This window comes from Sebastes fasciatus, chromosome 3 (assembly GCF_043250625.1).
Source record: "Sebastes fasciatus isolate fSebFas1 chromosome 3, fSebFas1.pri, whole genome shotgun sequence".
Taxonomy (NCBI): domain Eukaryota; kingdom Metazoa; phylum Chordata; class Actinopteri; order Perciformes; family Sebastidae; genus Sebastes; species Sebastes fasciatus.
This window is the reverse complement of record NC_133797.1, coordinates 14,193,594-14,211,284: the sequence shown is the minus strand read 5'-3', so window position 1 is coordinate 14,211,284 and position 17,691 is coordinate 14,193,594. Positions and strand designations below refer to the sequence as shown.

Here is a 17,691-nt window from a genome sequence, read left to right as displayed (position 1 = left end):
AAAATGGAAAACTTTATTTATGTAGGACAATTTATAGACAAAGGAAAACACAATGTACACAGAAATGCATTCAAACAAGAGAAAACAAATAAAGAGATTACATAATGTGCAATGGTGGGGACAAATAAATAATATAATAGCATAAACATTGAGAAAGAGACTGCAAAAAAAGAAATTGGAAAAGGCACCAGATAGAGAAACTATTTTCTACACAGCTTAAGAGAAGTGGTACACAGTCTGTCGTCCACTAACTCTTTTATGGATAAATCCAATTATGGCCCCTCCGTTTGCTCTAATCTCATTGGCTACGTCGCTGATAGCGTGGACGTGATTGCGTGAGTGTCGCTGGTTCTGATTGGCTGCGGCACGGCGTCCGGCCCGCCCACAGAGGGCTCAGCAGTCCTGTGATTGGACGAGGAGCTGTCACTCATCTTGGATATTAAGGAAGGAGGGTGCACACTGCAGAGATGAAGCACTACGAAGTAAGTTGTGTCTATATTAAACTATAAAACAGTCAATGGGGCGCTTAATGGGGCCAGAATTGATTTAATCAGATAAATACAGATTTTTTCTAGTGATTTCTGTAAGTGTAAACACCACCAGAGCAGTTAAATGTAGAGCTTTTAAAGGTTATCAGAGAGGATCGCCTGGCTGTCATGAGGCTGGTTGACATGGCCGGGGATTTGTGGCCTCTCCTGCACGGAAATTAAAGGTTGTACCGGCTAATATCTTACCTGAAAGTCAAGCTGCGCCCACAGTTAACACAAATGTATACTTGCTTGTTGTTTATTTGTTGTGTTTTCATTATAACGTGACGCTGAACGTCTCTGTTAGCTACACACAGAGCCCTCTCTGGAGCACAATGCTCGGCTTCATCGCCCTCTCTGGCTGGACTGAGGCATGACACCTCTTATCTGGTTGTTTCCCAATAATGCAGGTGAACAGTCAAGAATCCATGTTACATTAACCCTCATGGCCTGCTGGGTTTGATGTGTTGTTTAACATCAGCATCAGTAAAAGACCCTATGTATTGGCTAAAACATCCAGACTCTACATACAGCCCTGGTTTACTCTTTTATTATCATTAATGTGAATGGTTTCCTATGCCACTAAACCACTGTGCTCCTGCAATCACGGAAAAGCTTCTGTAAATGTTAACAAAAAGAGTTTCATGAGCATCAAAACCCATCAGACAGGATTTGAAGTAGTCTTGAGAGAAACTGACCCAACCAGTGGCTGCTCCGGTTCCCCTTCTTTCTGTTAATGACATAGCTGGCTGTTGCAACCTGAGGGGGGAAAAAAACCTGCATTAGGCAGAATGTTTTTGGCATCATTGGGCATAAAATCCATAATAACCTTTCAGCATATTGTGATTCAAGTGTTCTGAGAGATAACTAGACTTCTGCTCCTCCTCATGGCTCTGTTTTCAGGCTTTAAAATATCTAGTCTGTGATGGAAGACTTTGGCCAATCACAGGTCATTTCAGAGAGAGAGAGCGTTCCTATTGGCTTTGCTCCAGCTCGTGGGCGGTGCTTGGTATTTCCTCAACTGATCTCAACATGGTCACAAACTTTCCCATTTTACAGCTAAATAGTACACTACAAAATGTTTCTGAAAACATTTGAGGCGAGAAATAGGCATTACAGTAACAGAATATTGATTCATATTTGATCAGCGCTGCCTAGTTTGACTGTGGTCGGAGTTCGCGAGTGATTGACAGCTGCTCAGAGACGGCAAGGCTCCAGCTCGGCTCTGATTGGTTGTTTTCCTCCGGTCTGTGAAATCTTGCAGATGCCATTAGGAGCACCGGAGGACACAGAGGCACATGATTTTTTTTTTTTTGGATTACCTGTGTTATGCATTACTGTCAAGATATAGTGACCGTTTTATAAAAATAACTTTTTGTAATCATATTTGCTCCATTTCTACCCACTGCTGCTTTAAATCACGAAAGTTTTTTTTTCATGACAACTATGGGTGCCATTTATCATTCAGCGGTTGCACAGGTGTCAGCATTTATTTGCATTGGCCAATGTGTCAGTAATGGGCCACTCCTGCAACCCCTAATCGATCTGCTTGACTCACCTTTTCATGGCCATGGCCATAGAAATGGAATGATAAGCCAGTATGGTTGCAACATTAGCTACAACAGGTATCTTCAGTTATCACCTTCTGAACTACAAAATATGGCATATGACCATGTTACAAAGTTTGCAGTTTGCAGTTGCAATACATCCAAGGTACTTAGGTCAGAGAATCAGAGAGGTCACAGAATATGGTGTTACACCAGTATGCATCCATGTGGGTTCAATGGTTTTTGTGTAAGTGGCCAATGAAACTGAATGCCAGTAAGTAGTCAGGCATTGTTACAGCATTATCTACTGCTCAACAGGTATGCTAACTGAAGTCACAAATATGTGGCCATTGCTGGGTGTGGACTATGACTGACACCAAAACCAGTGCACATGTTCAAAATAAATTCTCACAGCAGTGCAGACAGGTGCTCATTGACTTCATTTCTATGTATTTCTTAACATTTATACTAAATTAAGTTAAATTTTAAGAGCAAGTTTATGGATTAAACATGTTTTTCATTCTTTACTTTTTGCATGCTTTACATGGCACATTATATCAATCTAAAGCTAAACTAAAGCTCAAAATACTGAATTGTGTCATTAGCTATATAGTCATTAGTCACCAGATAGCACCAGAGAGCTGCATCACTTTCACAGTGATTTGTCTTGGTCGACTGCCCATCAGTTTCTGGAAGTGTGCACAAAAACATGCATGGAGCAAAGAAACATTTCCAGATTGTCTGTTAATCTGTCTAAACAGGTAATCTTTCCAGATTTAAAAAATGGTCTCTTACCTTGGAATAGGAGGTACAGGCAAAACCAGCAAAGAACAGCAAAAGTCCACTGTCGCAATTCAAGCCTATTTCTCTATTTCTCCCTGCTTCACCCTCACCCAAGAGTGCATTACCAGGACAGACAGGACAGACAGTCACTGCCAGACAGAAGCTTTATATAGATGAGATGGGGGAGGTACAGTGGCAGTGGGTATGCCTGCCTGGCAAAGACTGAGATGGGGTTATTTCCCTTAAGTCTCAACTGTAGTGTCATGTGTCCTGCTTGATTTAAGCATATGTGAACATTTAATTTGTACAGTAATAACGCTGCTCAATTAATTCATTTAAAAAGCACCGATTAAAGTTTTAAAGTTGCCTCGTGCAATTGAGATCAAAATAAATGTAAACATGCTATCTTAAACAAACATAATAAAGAAACATACATTTGCGAGCATTTCAGGCCACAAAACCAAATCACCAGAGAGCCCTGTTTTACTTTCAGTCTTCGATAATAATTTGTGAGCGGCGCAAGTTGTGTCTAAAAAAACATCCAAAATTTGTGGCAGTTACATCCGGTACACATGGTGCAGGTCCATGTCTAAATTTGATGTATGAGCGAGGTTGATGGAGGCGAGGGTGACCTTTTACATAACAGAAAATGTTTCATATATCCGGTCTAAACTTCCATGTTGCCACTTGTGACTATATGTCTTCCATTCATCATGGAAACTGCATCCCGAGTGTTCGTCATTAGAGTGTGGAAGGATGGGGGTGGGCTTCGCCAAGGGGAATGCCCCCACTAAGCCCTCAAAGTCTGGAGTATTATCATCCCTTGGTGTCAGGAAAAGGAGATTCCCAATGTGAGTGACTGAGAGATCTGGCTGCTCAGTTTGGTTTCAAGGTGCAGCACGCTGTAAAAGTCATGTGGTTTGTGAGACCCCTAAACTGGTTCCTTCAGGTGTCTGATCAAAGGTTGGTGATGTATATCAGGGCTGAAGATGGAAAGTACTACAAAGTGTCTTAAACAATGACATCACCACATAGGCGTAGATGGGTGAGGATCTGTAGGGAGAGGGTTGGATCATGCAGAGTTAGCAGGAGACGTTTATATTTAGCTGGGGAGAGGAAGAGAGGGGGACAAACTAGGAAAGGGGTGCTGCCGTTTGTCACAATACCTCTCCTTAAGTCCTCCATCTTCCCACTTAGCTAGGGGTTGAGAGGTGTCAGGGGTCTTAAGGTGTCCTTTTTTTGGGAGGAGTTATGTTTCAAAACCAAGTCACTGCAGCATGGAAACATAGCAACTGCTCCCTGCTCTAGAAGTTTCCTTCATGAGATATACACAGATGATCTACTGCAGACAGTTTGCCAGGGGGATACTGGGCATTCCTGTGTATGCAACTGTGCACACACATGCGGTATATGTCCACGCTCCGGGGGTCGGCCGGCAGTTAAATAAAGCAACGCACCAGGAGTGAAGGAATGAGGAGAGCGGCAAAGAGGGAGGGAGAGCGAGAGAATGACAGAGGAAGAGGAGGGGGGCGGTAAAGGAGCAGGGGAGAGAAAGATTTATTTCCACAGCTGAGTGCTGCCCCTCTCCTCTATGGTTTGGCGTGGATCTCAGATAGACCGTTGAGAGGTGAAGAGTGACAAGAGAGCCAAGAGGAAGAGTTGAGGGGAAGAAGGGAATAAACAGAGTGCAGGAGGAGGACTGTGGACATGGATGCCTTAGCACTAGAGGCCGCCAGCACCAAAAAGCCGGCCAACGGGGCGGCGGTAGCGGCAGCTCCCACGGTGCCGGCTCAAGCCCCGGCTAAACGTAAACCTGCTAAAAAAGCTAAAAAAGCTGTTGTTTTCTTTGAGGTGGAGATACTGGATGCCAAGACCAAGGACAAGCTCTGCTTCCTGGACAAGGTGAGAACGTATTTCTTTTCTTCATGTATTTGTAACAGTTTTCATCTTGTGCCGTTGTTGTGTGCCTGTATGTTTACTAAATGCAACAGGTGCAGTAGGTCTGGTCCTATATTACAGTAAAAAACTTCTGTGTGTGCGAGTCGGGTGTTTTCTAGAACATTGTCGAGCTGCTTTAGTCCTAGCTGTCAGTCAGTGAGTGTGTAAATGAGACAAACACTGGAGCCCCTTTCATGCAGGCGACACAACACAACAGTGTTCTGTTATCTCGGTAATGAAGGGGTTTTTAGAACGCACACACACACAGAGGAGATAGTCAAAATACATATAAACAACTGTACAGCTGTGCAAACCAGTACAACAGCCCTGCAACAAATCCAACCTTTATGAACTTTACAAAGATAATTTTTTTGTTGTGTCTGAGCTGCTGAATGAACTCCGTGGTCATTGTATGGGCAGACATGAATACGTAATACATAAGGCATTATAACTCCATCACAACCTGGCCTCAAAAATGCAGGTGTGTTTGAGCAGTGTCTATACCCTGAATATGCCTCCTGAAGAGAAACAGTCCTACATAATGTTCATGATATTATATTATTTTCAGACAATGCAGGAAATATTGTATACAGTTTAAAGTCAAACATATATTGCACTTTGGAGACTTCAGGAAATATACCAAGAAACATCCCCTCTCTATGTGAAATGATAAAATGTTGTTTGTACATCACTCTATATTATCTCATTGTGGTGCCTGTTTTTTCATTATGGCCTTCAGAAGTTGGTTGACTCTAGTCGTGCTAGCGGCTCTGTTTCAGATGGTTGAACTAGCAGAATAGTTATGAGTCCCAGAGTATCTCCGTCCCTACATTGTTAGCCAGAAGCCAGCAGCAACTGGAAAACAGATAAAAGTGTTAACATGTTAAGGTGCACATAAAAAGAAGAGTACATTTGTATGAAAAAGGAAACACATTTTCTATTTGTAGTAAAGAATCAAACCCACACATAGGAAAAAGAAAGGTAATCAACTCCCAAAAGTTTTCATCTGGCAACGTTTTGACCAGCAAACCAATCAGATATTACTTCCAGTGCATTTAAATTTTTACATTTATACATTGCCTGTATGAATTAAGCAACAGCTCACGACAGGCCGTGGTATTTTATGAGAGAATTAGTTCTTTATGTAACTAATATTTAATTCTCCGTTTTGGAAATAGAAAGTAGTAAAAAAGGGACATTATCACTTTTCCTTGAATGTTTCCGGTATTTAACGTCACTAGAAGTACTCTCATTCACGTTCTTGTAATGTGAAGTATAAATGTCATTTGTTTTTTTACAGATGTAAGTTTTGCAGTACAGTCAGAGAAGGCCAGTGTGATACTGACTGATGGACTTAGGTTGTGCTCACAGTTGGGATTTAAGTATAACTGTTGTATTAGCCACCTTTATTTTGATAGGACTTTTAAGCTCATTGTTTTATCAGGTATATTTACAGTAATTTGTATTTTGTTATTGTTATGTTAGATGGCTTTCATTTGTTACTGACAGGCCTGTAAGTCAGTACTGTTGCATTAGGAGGGTTTAGTGTCTTGTTGGTTTGTGCATTAGCCACGTTTACAGTGGTGTTAGTCTGTCAGCCGGCCCAGACTCGGCTTATCAAAGGCTGCTCCTCAAGACCACCAAGTATAAAGTGCGATCCGTCTTGGATTATACCCTGTTGTCGGCTTAGCAGGGTTTCCATGGTGATGGCACGCAGAATCTTAACACCTTTGGAGAGGAAGTTTCACAGGTTTGACAGATATAGATCTGGGTCTGGACAGAGGGCCCTTTGGGGGATTGGTTTCCTAAAGTAAGCTGACAGCAAAACTTACTGACTGAGTTAGAAATAAAACTCAAGTCCTGTATCATGTGTGGGTCAGGATTTATAGGACGGACTCTTTGATGTCAATACTGAATGAAGCCTGTAGAACGAGAGGGGGGGGCAGCAGGGGTCAAAGAGAGGTGGTTTCTCAGTGATGTCATCCTGCCGAAAATGGCCTGTGGTCCTCTGGACGTCGTGAACAAGAGCCAAGTCTATTACAGCAGCAGACTTCTTCAGACTACTTTAGAAGGGGTCACACAATCTTTGAGAAACTTTTCCTCACAGGAAATACTGGTCTAATCTTTGAGTTCCAGGCTTCCAATGCCATGAAAAGGTAACAGTTTTCGGCATTTTCATCTGAACACAAGTGCTGAGATAATCTAGCAGTACCACACTGTTTACTGAGCAGTGCCGGCCTGGGTGATTCATTATATGTCTTGGCCTTGGGTTGTTACAGACAAACCCAATGCTCTCTAACAAACATGAAACCTGAAAATGTACTTGAACTGTGTCCTTGTTAGGGCTGTGTATTGGCAGGAATCTGGCAATAAGATACGTGTCATGATACAGGGGTCACGATTCAATATACTGGGATACGTTGCAATACTGTAAGCAAGGCGAAATATTGCAATTTTAAAAAAATCTAATTTTAGGAAAACTGTCATATTGTAAAAAAAACACACCGCCTAAAATCTGAGTAAAAAAAGTTGACTTTTTTAATGCAATCTTTGCATGTAAACTATTTGCTTTTGAGAATCGATACAGTATCACAAAACATAATATCGCTATACTCGATATTTTCTTACACCCCCTAGTCCTTGTGGCTCAGGTTTCCATTCAACGGCTTAATGGCTTGATAGTAATTTGCAATTGCATGTTTGAGACACGAACTTACTGAACATTTACACACTATATGATTTAGTTCAGAGCTATCTGGGCTTTCACACAGCTACATGTAGGCTGATGAGCTCATCTATAAGGAGCTTAGCCACAGAGCAACACGCTTGTAGCTTTCATAATTTATTGCGTTCGTCTCTTCCTACTGTTTGTCACACCTTTGCTTTGACAGTGTGATTGTATACATTTCACAAAAGCATCTCAGCTCCCCTAGTCCAGGCCAACAGGGAAATATAGGCTTACTGCTAAAATGTTTTGAGAAACCTGTCACCAGCGTCGTAAATGTCAGAGGCCTGAGAGAAATTGGATGCGGATGCTTGAGATGTTATAACGATGTTATGTGCAGATAGTATTGCAGAGTTTGTTAGACAAATATATATATATATATATATATAAGTTATACACTAATTACCAGTAGTTGTCTTAATTTTTGGTTTCTATTAATTTCAGTTCAATGACTTGCAGTGACTTGAAATGTGTACAGGACAGATCATTTGTCACTTACAAAATGAAGGAAGGGATGATATTCACCTCTCAAGCAGTTTCTAAATTTGTGAAATTAAGGGATACCAGTGATTGCATTAAAAATTGGCATTTACAAAAATCTAAACATCAGTGCTTTAGAAACTGGTCTATGAGTCAATCTTTATTTATGGAGCACATTTCATGCGGGTTATGGAAGTCCAACATGCTTTAAAGTAAATGCTGTAAGTGAAACAGCACAATACTAAAAATAGATTTGAAACAGTGAAAGCACGGAGACAGGCACTGCTAGCAGTAACTTCTTCTTTATATTGGTAAGGTCATGATGAATGAAGCATAGTTTTGATAACTCAGATTAAAACACAGTAACTGGACCGAGTACCAGTTCCAATATCTCAACTCAGGGTATGTGCCGATAGAGTACTGATCCAATACCACTGTTTGTTAAAAAAACAACCTATCTATAGCTCACTGCATGGAGCTCATTGGAATATCTTTTTTTATGTAAGAGTAACTTAGTCTTAAAACTGAGCCTGTGGCCTTCAGTGACTGAATGATTTTAACAGTGTGATGACACACATGATGCGCTTGATAAGGTCAGTACCCTCACACACGCATCCTTAGACCTTGAGCTAAATCCTCAAAGACGTAAACCAAAAGCCATTTCATCTCACAGTGGGATTTGTTGCAGCCTTTTGGAAAAACACAGAACAGATTCATTTATAACCTAGTTGTGATTATTTTATGGAAACGTATTGAAATGGTCAGATAGTATTCCACATAAATCATGTCACAATCAACATAAATGGCTGCCGTAAGCATGCAGAGCTAATATAAGAACATATTGCTACCTGTAGACTGACGGGGCTCGCCACTCTGAGTATTCAGGCCAGATGTCAGGGTTCAGATTTACATTCAACAGTTCATAAGAGAGGTTCTGACAGAGGTATGTAGTGTCTAAGCTGCCACAGCTCATACAGATAAAGCCATTTGATCAGATATTGGGAGTGCGGTGATGGCTTTAAGTTACCTGACTCCGCCTCAGACCAGCGGGTTTCACTGCTCTATCGTCCCACCTGTAACAACTGTGTGTGTTCAGATTTGCCTTTGTGTGCTCTCCATGTTTCTGTTTTGTTGACATTGTGTTTGGGGTAGTCAGGCCATTGCTGGCAGCCTGGCACAAGGTCGTGTACTTTGGCTGTGGTTATCTATGTGTGTGTGTATGTGTGTGTGTCTGGGCTCTTTAAAACCCTAATACCAGCTGTTAAATAAACCATGGGGTATGTGAGCTAAATTTAACACTAATCATCATGAATGGAAAACAGGGTTATTATCTGTTCCTTTGTGTGTGTGTGTATGTGTATGTGCGTGTGTATTTATTGTGGTGTTATTTGTAGGTCGAGCCAAATGCCACCATCGGAGAGATCAAGTCTATGTTCCACAAGAGCCGTGAGTGCCATCTCTCTACAGGCGACTAAAGCCTCATAAATCTGATTCAACATCAAGCAAATCTTCAAGCTCCACATAGAGATACTCACTTCATGCCCAGTCTAAAGATGTCCGTGACGTATTTATCATTTCAGATCCTCAGTGGTACCCAGCCAGACAGTCCATTCGCCTCGACCCCAGTAAGTCAGCCGAAGTGTGATTGTCTTATCAGTATACTTGAACTACTTCTCCCTACAAGCAACTCATAATTCACTGTACATCTCATGAAGTAAGCATGTGTGTGTGTGTGTGTGTGTGTGTGTTTCAGAGGGGAAGTCTTTGAAGGATGAGGATGTTCTGCAGTATCTTCCTGTGGGAACCACGGCAACCTTCTACTTCAGAGACCTGGGAGCCCAGATCAGCTGGGTCACGGTGAGTACAACCCGGCGGCGTCCAAAGACGGGAACATGTTGTGCGGTCACAGTCTAACAGTCCTGACAAGCTCACATACACCAGACATACAAGTGGGATCAAGTAGAGCTATATTGAGATTTCCCGCTGGGTATAAAAAGGGGGTGTGCGTGTGGAGGGGGGGGGGGGGGATAATGGTTCTTCCAGGAGAGGCAGGTATGGGAGAGACAGGACAAGGAGAGGGAAGATGTTATATTTGTCTTTCTAACACAGCAACAAACCAATACATCAATATGGTTACAGTTTAACTGAGTTTCGGACTTATCCCACTTTCTTTTTTTTCCAGGTCTTTCTGACCGAGTATACCGGCCCTCTGGTCATCTATCTGATGTTCTACTTCAGAGTTCCCTTCATCTACGCACCCAAATATGACCTCACCACCAGTAAACACTGGGTCGTACAGTGAGTGTCTCCAACACGCCTTCACAAACTTTATATAGTTAGGTAGAGCCTTCTTGTCTCCCAGAGGGCAAGCATGTCCTCTTTTGGTTGAACATGTCTCAACTTCAAGGAATGGTGTCACATTTAGTGCAATGCGCTCATTTGCTTTCTTGCCGAGAGAGAGAGAGAGAGATGAGAAGATCGATACCACTCTTGTGTGTGTAGGTAGAATATGAAGCTTCTGCCAGCCACATGGCAAACGACAGGGCTCCTGGACTGGATGTCTCTTCCCTGATGAGTCGATTATATTCCTGCTGTTCAATAGAATGAAAGCCAAATTCATTCTCACCTCCAAACTCGTTTGTTAAAACCCACTAACCAACAGAAATTCGCAAGGCTCTAGCTATCATACATCCAGACCAGACCGGTTTTATTAAAGGAAGGCATTCGTTCATCAACACATGCAAACTAATTTAACTTAATGCAGCTGTCAACCAATATAAAATTGGACACTGTGGAAAAAGCATTTGGTAGGGTTAACTTGTGCGATTCCTATTCACGGCACTTCAGAAACTTGGATTCAAAGTCATATATTTAATGGGTTAAAGCACGATACATGTCACCTATGGCCACCATCACTTCTAATGGTCCATAATTACAGTGTCGCCTTACACAAGGGGGACAAGGAAAGGTGTGTCTTTAGCTTGAAACAAGGAAGGGTGAGGCAAGTTGCTGCATTAGAATTTTTTTTAATTCAACAAAATAAGACTTTATGGACTACAGACTAAAATGAATTGATAAGAACTAGATTTTGAACATGAGTTTGTTTTGTGAAAAGTCTTAATCTGCAAACTAGTAACTATAGCTGCCAAATATATGTAGTGGGGTAGAAGTATAAAGTAGCATAAAATGGGAGCCAGACATTTCCAGTTCCCAGTCTTAAAGGTATAATATGCAAGAATTAATTAAAAAACAATGTATAGACTGATACAAAAATAATCCCTCTCAATCATCACTTATGCTCCACTACAAGTGTGTGGCGGTGTCTGCTTCTGCAGAGACCTGCAGCCCTCTGCCTGTATTTTCTCTTTTCTTTTCTTTTGCTTTACTCTGGACGCTTCTGTGCGTCTGCAAACAGCCTTTAGGCCCCACGAAGGGGTGTAACCTCAATCCATTAACAGCACGCAGGGTGTGCAGCCCGTTTAAGTGGTCAAACGCTGTGTCACGCCCCTCGGCTTCTGATACCGACTCATTAGTCCCCCTTTAGCGCTGTTCGATTCAAAGCGGCCGTATTTGACGGATGAGAACGTGTTGTGTTATGTGCATGTGATCCAGTGATCCCCCTGCTCCTCTCTGTGCTGTGAGTGCAGCTATGATCATTGTGTCCTGCTTTTGGGTGTGTAGTCTTTCTAATTATGAATTTCCACAGTCTTATACTTCAACAGTTTTACAGCAAACTGCGACTTTCTCGACCTGCAAAACTATGTTTTAAATTGACAAACATCATATGTGTGATTCATGGCACAATTCAAACGGGATCAAAAAAAGAATTGTCTCCTCTCCGTTGACTACCGTTCATATTTTTTCCAAAAAAAGGTCCCATGTGGTTCACCGGAAGGAGCGTGACATAGGCTCTATATTATACCTTTAAGCTAAGTTAAGCTAATCGGCTGCTGGCTATAGCTTCATGTTTACCGTACAGACACAAGAGTGGTATCGGGCTACTTATCTAACTCTCAGAAAGAAAGCAAATTAGCATTTTTCCCTAACCCTAATTATTCCTTTATGTCATGCTCTCCCATATCAATGAGGAAATGGCCCTTCCATCTGGACAGAGCTCTTAGACGAGATGATAAAACTGTCAGTGCTTTGTTCTCATTGGGAGGATGTACTTGCATCCCATAGCAGAGCTAACACAAGCGTTTTTGCCTTTTCCAGTCTCGCCTGTATGTGTCACTCGTTCCACTTCTGTAAGAGGCTGCTGGAGACGCTGTTTGTCCATCGCTTCTCTCATGGAACAATGCCGTTACGCAACATCTTCAAGGTGAGATGCATTCTACCACTGAAGCTCCGCCTACATTAATATATGCAAAGGTGTCATGTAGGTTTTTCATGGAGTAGAAGCTGAATAATGAACTAGTTCAGTATGTGATTGAAAAGTGTATCTCTACCACCACAAGTCTCAAAGTGACAATGTTACTGTCTCATTCCCCGTTTCAGAATTGTACCTACTACTGGGGCTTTGCAGCATGGATGGCCTATTACATCAACCACCCGCTGTACACACCACCCAGTGAGAATGCATGCACCATACATTCAACACTCATATGCCAATGTGTCATTATAACTCTTCTTCATATTTACTCTTTTTAATTGTGTTTTGTTGCAGTCTACGGGGAGCAACAAATCAGACTGGCCCTCATCATATTCTTGGTAAGAATATTTCTATCCTCGACACTTTGTGTTATTTATGATGCATCATTTGATTTGACTAATAAATAGAATAAAAAAACATGTAATTTACATAATTTAATTTGTATTTTGTCCATTAGTTTTAATCTCTTGGTCATCCTCAGAAGTGTAGAATAAGATTTTTTTTTTTTTAGCAACAGACTCTGGCTTAAAATGTTCATTCTCCTTTGCTCTACACACTCTCCATTAAATCACTTGTGTGACTGTTTTCTTCCGTAGTTCTGTCAGATCGGCAACTTTTCCATCCACATTGCTCTTCGGAACCTCCGTCCACCAGGTACACACACCTGTAACACCTGTACATCTGACTGTCCAGGGCTCCAGACTAACTTTTCATGCTACCAACTTTCTCAGTTGGTCGCACCAGCACATGACTTGGTCGTACCCTTTTTTTGATACAGCATGGTATTAATCAGTGGTGGAAAGTAACTAAGTATATTTACTCAAGTACTGTACCTAAGTACAATTTTGATGCTACTTTCTACTTATACTCCACTGCATTTCAGAGGGAAATATTGTACCTTTTACTTCAATACATTTATTTATAATGAGTATGTGAAAGACAAGTGCATTGTTATACAATAAATTAAACCACCCAACAGTATAAATCTAGTAAACATATATAAAATATCTCTATAGCTAATAGCTCTGTTGCAGCCAGTTACAACATTAAAATGCATCTCGCATGTTATATTATAACATATACATATATAACAACTGAAGAGTACATTTTCTTGATTATACGTATACTTGCATACTTTTACTTAAACCTGCAGTATGCAGAATGTTTTTTTTTTTTACTTTTTAGACTTTGGAGTCGGGGATGGAATAGACAATGACTGATGTCTCCGTCTCATGCACTCGCATGAATACAACCATGTGAAATTGTAACTCTCACACTCACAAAAAGTATCACAGATCTGTATGTGTTACTTTGTGTATATCTGTATGTTGAACCATGAAGAAAAACTCAATTCAAATCAGTTCATATTAAAATATAATTGAGTGCTTTTCAATTAAAGAAAACATTATTTCACATCTTAAGTATTTCCCTATAACATTATATATTCAAGACTAAACAAGCAACAATCAAATAGTTTCAAGAAAAGATCCTGATAGAAATATTGTTAAATCCTGATTGGTGCACAGAAGTATGTGACATCACGTACCTCCCCCACCTCAAACCAGTGAGAAGAGCACAGACACAACCCTCAACGAAATCTCTCATGTGAAATAACCAAAACTGTTCATACTTTGACAGAAAATAGTGTGTTCATATAGGACCCCATCGCTCATAGTAAGAAGATAATAAAAAAAAAAAAAGTAAGACAATATAATTTGTCAGTATGTTTACTTTTGATATCAGGCCAAAATGTAAACAATGGAACGAGTAGATGGATTTTAAAAAACAAATTTTCTTTGACATCCCCTTTCTTTCGCTACCTTCATCCAGGCTCGAAGACCAGGAAGATTCCGTATCCAACCAAGAACCCCTTCACCTGGATCTTCCTGCTGGTCTCCTGCCCCAACTACACCTATGAGGTAACATGCTTTAATATGCCTCCTCCCCGCCGGCGACAGTCGTGGCGGGAGGCATTATGTTTTCGGGGTGTCCGTCCATCTCAGGAACGCCTGGAGGGAATTTCTTCATATTTGGCACAAATGTCCACATAGACTCAAGGATCAACTAATTAGATTTTGGTGGTCAAAGGTCACTGTGACCTCACAAAACACCTTTTTGGCCATAACTCAAGAACTCATATGCTAATTATGACAATAATATTCTATTATAATATAATATAATATAATAATATTATTTAAACAATAAATTTCATAAAAATGTCTGCTGGAGCTGTTGCCCCCGCGACACGACCCCAGATAAGTGGTTGAAGATGAGTAAATTTCATAAAAATGCTACGCGAGGCGGTAAATCTAGTTCATCAAGTGACGGCTGATGAGAGTTTTCTGTGCATGAACATAACATTTATTGCACAGCTGGATGTTTTTTAGCTTTTTCAAATTAGTCCTCCTGATTACATTGTCCCATGTCGAGCTTTTTGTATTGCATCACTGTACTTTTGTGATATGAGTCTGTGTGTAACATCCCTCCTCTTCCTCTTACAGCTGGGCTCCTGGTTTGGCTTCACGGTGATGACCCAGTGCCTGCCGGTGGCCTTCTTCACCTTGGTGGGTTTCATCCAGATGACTGTGTGGGCCAAGGGGAAGCACCGCAGCTACCTGAAGGAGTTCCGCGACTACCCTCCTCTCCGCTCACCCATCCTGCCCTTCATCCTGTAGAGGACTACTTGACCGCTCCCTTGCCCATTCAGCTCTGCCTGCTTGTAAGAGTCAAATACACCCCCACCCATAACTGAGAGGGTGCTCTCCCCTTACCCTCCAAAATCTACACTGGAACTTAGTTGACTGACTGACTGAAAGAACCTAACCCCCTTTTCCCTCTTCTACCAAATTTAATTTGTTTCCTGTCTGCGATCCCTGTAATATTGAGTGCAAATGTAAAGCACTACACTTGCTCTATTTTTTTTGTATTGCCCACAAGCCCATTCTGATTGGTTAATTGACTGATGTGTGTTTGGGTTCCCAGAGCAGTTATTCACCTTCAAACTACCCAGTTTGAATGACATACTCTACATAATTATGTTAAAGGAACAATATGTAGGACTGACAGCTAATGTTTAAAATGGGTAACAGTTGTCCAAATTCAACACATTGTTCAACACAAGTTAACGTTATCTCTGTTGATCCAGTTTGTTTGTTTGCTTCCATGGAGTCAGAAGGCTGTGTTTGCGTGCCAATTTTTTTCATATGTGGCAACAGGATGTTGAAATGGGCAGTGGACGGGATCACAACGGCCAAAACAAAAACAGACGTTCTGGACCGGATTGGAAATGTCAAAGGAGAACAAACTGGCTGTAGCGTTGTTGTCAGAGAAGCCAGTATTTCAATTCAGAATGTTTCCTTAATCCCTGATGACATGTAATGGTCATTTCATGATTTTATTACAGTAAATATATTACATATTGGTCCTTTTAGATATCCAACCACTGTGTCATCGAATACTGTTGTTTTTAGGCTGAATCTGCATCTGGTGAGATTCAGTAAAATTTCACCGGTTTAATTTTTATATCCATTAATCTAAATTTGAAATCATGACAGCATGTCATTTTGTTGGTGTCTGAAGTAATTTATTAAAAAAAGTTAAACCAAATATTGTTGCCTTGCTCCGTTATGTATTACGGGTGTCACCTCCGTGTATATGTACTAAAGACAGTGCCACCACCACTCTAACCCAGGAATATTGGAACTTTGTAAAAGGATGTATTGTGCAGAGTTTAAGGTGTCACCAATAGGCAAAACAATGGACGAAATCTTTCAAAAAGGAAAACTAGCTACTTAGTTTACACAATCTTGGAGATCTTATTTAAACCAACATGGATGAGAAGTCCTCAAAATGCTCACAAAAATAGAAATTTGAACCAATGAACAACTCCGGGGTCTGTAAAGTGAAGCCAATGCTGAAGTGCCTTAAACTTGCATTCTTCCTAATAGCCAGCAGGGGGCGACTCCTCTGGTTGCAAAAAGAAGTTGATTGTATAGAAGTCTATGAGAAGATGAGCCTACTTCTCACTTGATTTATTACCTCAGTAAACATTGTAAACATGAGTTTATGGTCTTCATCTTTCAATAAACAAGGACCTGATGTTATTATATGGTTGGCTGAGGGAGTCTTAAGGAGTGGACAAGTACAAGTTCTGTCCAGGGTAGAGGCTCTGCATATTGATCATAATACATACTAATCTAATGCAAATAAGATGTTCTCATTCTTCGATACAAATATTAGACAATACATGTTTTTAATGAAACAGTCCCATTTGAATTGGCTTACTCAAGCTTCATTGTAAATGGTCCATTCTTTGATTTGAAAAGATGACTTTTTTGAAGTGGGGTCCACTGACTCCGACTTTCACGGGTATTTTTGCTTAAGATATGACATCCAAAACAGTTTTATTTCAGGCCTTACAGTTATGAATCAGAACGTGCAAATCCCATCTAAATCACCATAGGTTCTGTAAGTCTCTGTGTGCATGTACTGTTGTATGACTTTTTTAAGAAATAATACTATGACTTTTTTTGACAGACTATACTATGATTTTTTTATGACTTATGTCAACATACTATACAATGATTTCTTTGACATATACTATGACATTTTATGACCTTTTTCGACATACTATAAGATTATTTTTTGACATATAAACTATATATTTTTTTTTTCGAAAAACGATACTTTGACCCTTTTCGACATACTATACTACGACTTTTTTTGACATAATATGACTTTTTTTTAAACTTTTTTTGACATACTATACTATGACTTATCGACACACTATAGTATTACTTTTCTATTACTTTATCGACGTACTATAGTATTACTTTAGTATTATAACATGCTATACTATGAGTTTTTTTGACGTGCTTTACTATGACTTTTTCATGACTTTTTTCAAATGACTATACTATGATTTTTTTATGATTTATTTTTACTGCATTATGTCTTTCATTTTATTTTTCATTTTGTGATTTTCACTTTTTCATGATTTTTTTGAAACATACTATGACCTTTTTTCGACATACTATAGTAAGACTTTTTGACAAACTATACTATGAGTTTTTTATGACTTTCTTTGATATGCTATACTATGAGTTTTTTTTACATGCTATACTGTCTTTTTTAGGACCTTTATGTGCATGCTATATGACTTTTTTATGACTTTTTTCACCATAGTATAGTTTTTTTTTTTACATACTATACTATGTCTTTTTATGACTTATCTACATACTATATGACTTTTTAATTACTTTTTTTCAACATACTATAATATGACTTTTTTTTTACATGCAAAACTATGACTTTTTTCAA

At 40.1% G+C, this 17,691-nt stretch overlaps 1 protein-coding gene across 3 annotated transcripts; it reads left to right on the top strand.

Annotated features, from left to right (window-relative positions):
* The first annotated feature begins 381 nt into the window (after positions 1-381).
* tecrb (trans-2,3-enoyl-CoA reductase b) lies at positions 382-15,978 on the top strand. 3 transcript variants are annotated; one of them, XM_074629129.1, is made up of 12 exons: positions 382-482; positions 4,709-4,759; positions 9,395-9,446; positions 9,581-9,625; positions 9,754-9,857; positions 10,183-10,298; positions 12,216-12,321; positions 12,498-12,570; positions 12,667-12,710; positions 12,969-13,026; positions 14,203-14,291; positions 14,874-15,978. In XM_074629129.1, exons 1-12 carry the CDS (start codon positions 468-470, stop codon positions 15,045-15,047), a joined length of 927 nt encoding a protein of 308 aa, XP_074485230.1. In that variant the 5' UTR covers positions 382-467; the 3' UTR covers positions 15,048-15,978. The 3 variants fall into 3 exon arrangements, with proteins under 3 accessions (XP_074485230.1, XP_074485231.1, XP_074485229.1); XM_074629130.1 differs by lacking the exon at positions 382-482 and adding an exon at positions 917-937; XM_074629128.1 differs by lacking the exon at positions 382-482 and having other exon boundaries at positions 4,389-4,759.
* Positions 15,979-17,691: the final 1,713 nt, after the last annotated feature.

Excerpts from the sequence above, each read along its gene's own strand:
- tecrb (XM_074629128.1), top strand. The coding sequence starts at position 4,565 with ATGGATGCCTTAGCACTAGAGGCCGCCAGCACCAAAAAGCCGGCCAAC. Across the intron at positions 12,322-12,497 it reads CGTTACGCAACATCTTCAAG|AATTGTACCTACTACTGGGG; the intron begins GTGAGATGCATT and ends TCCCCGTTTCAG. Across the intron at positions 13,027-14,202 it reads TCGGAACCTCCGTCCACCAG|GCTCGAAGACCAGGAAGATT; the intron begins GTACACACACCT and ends ACCTTCATCCAG.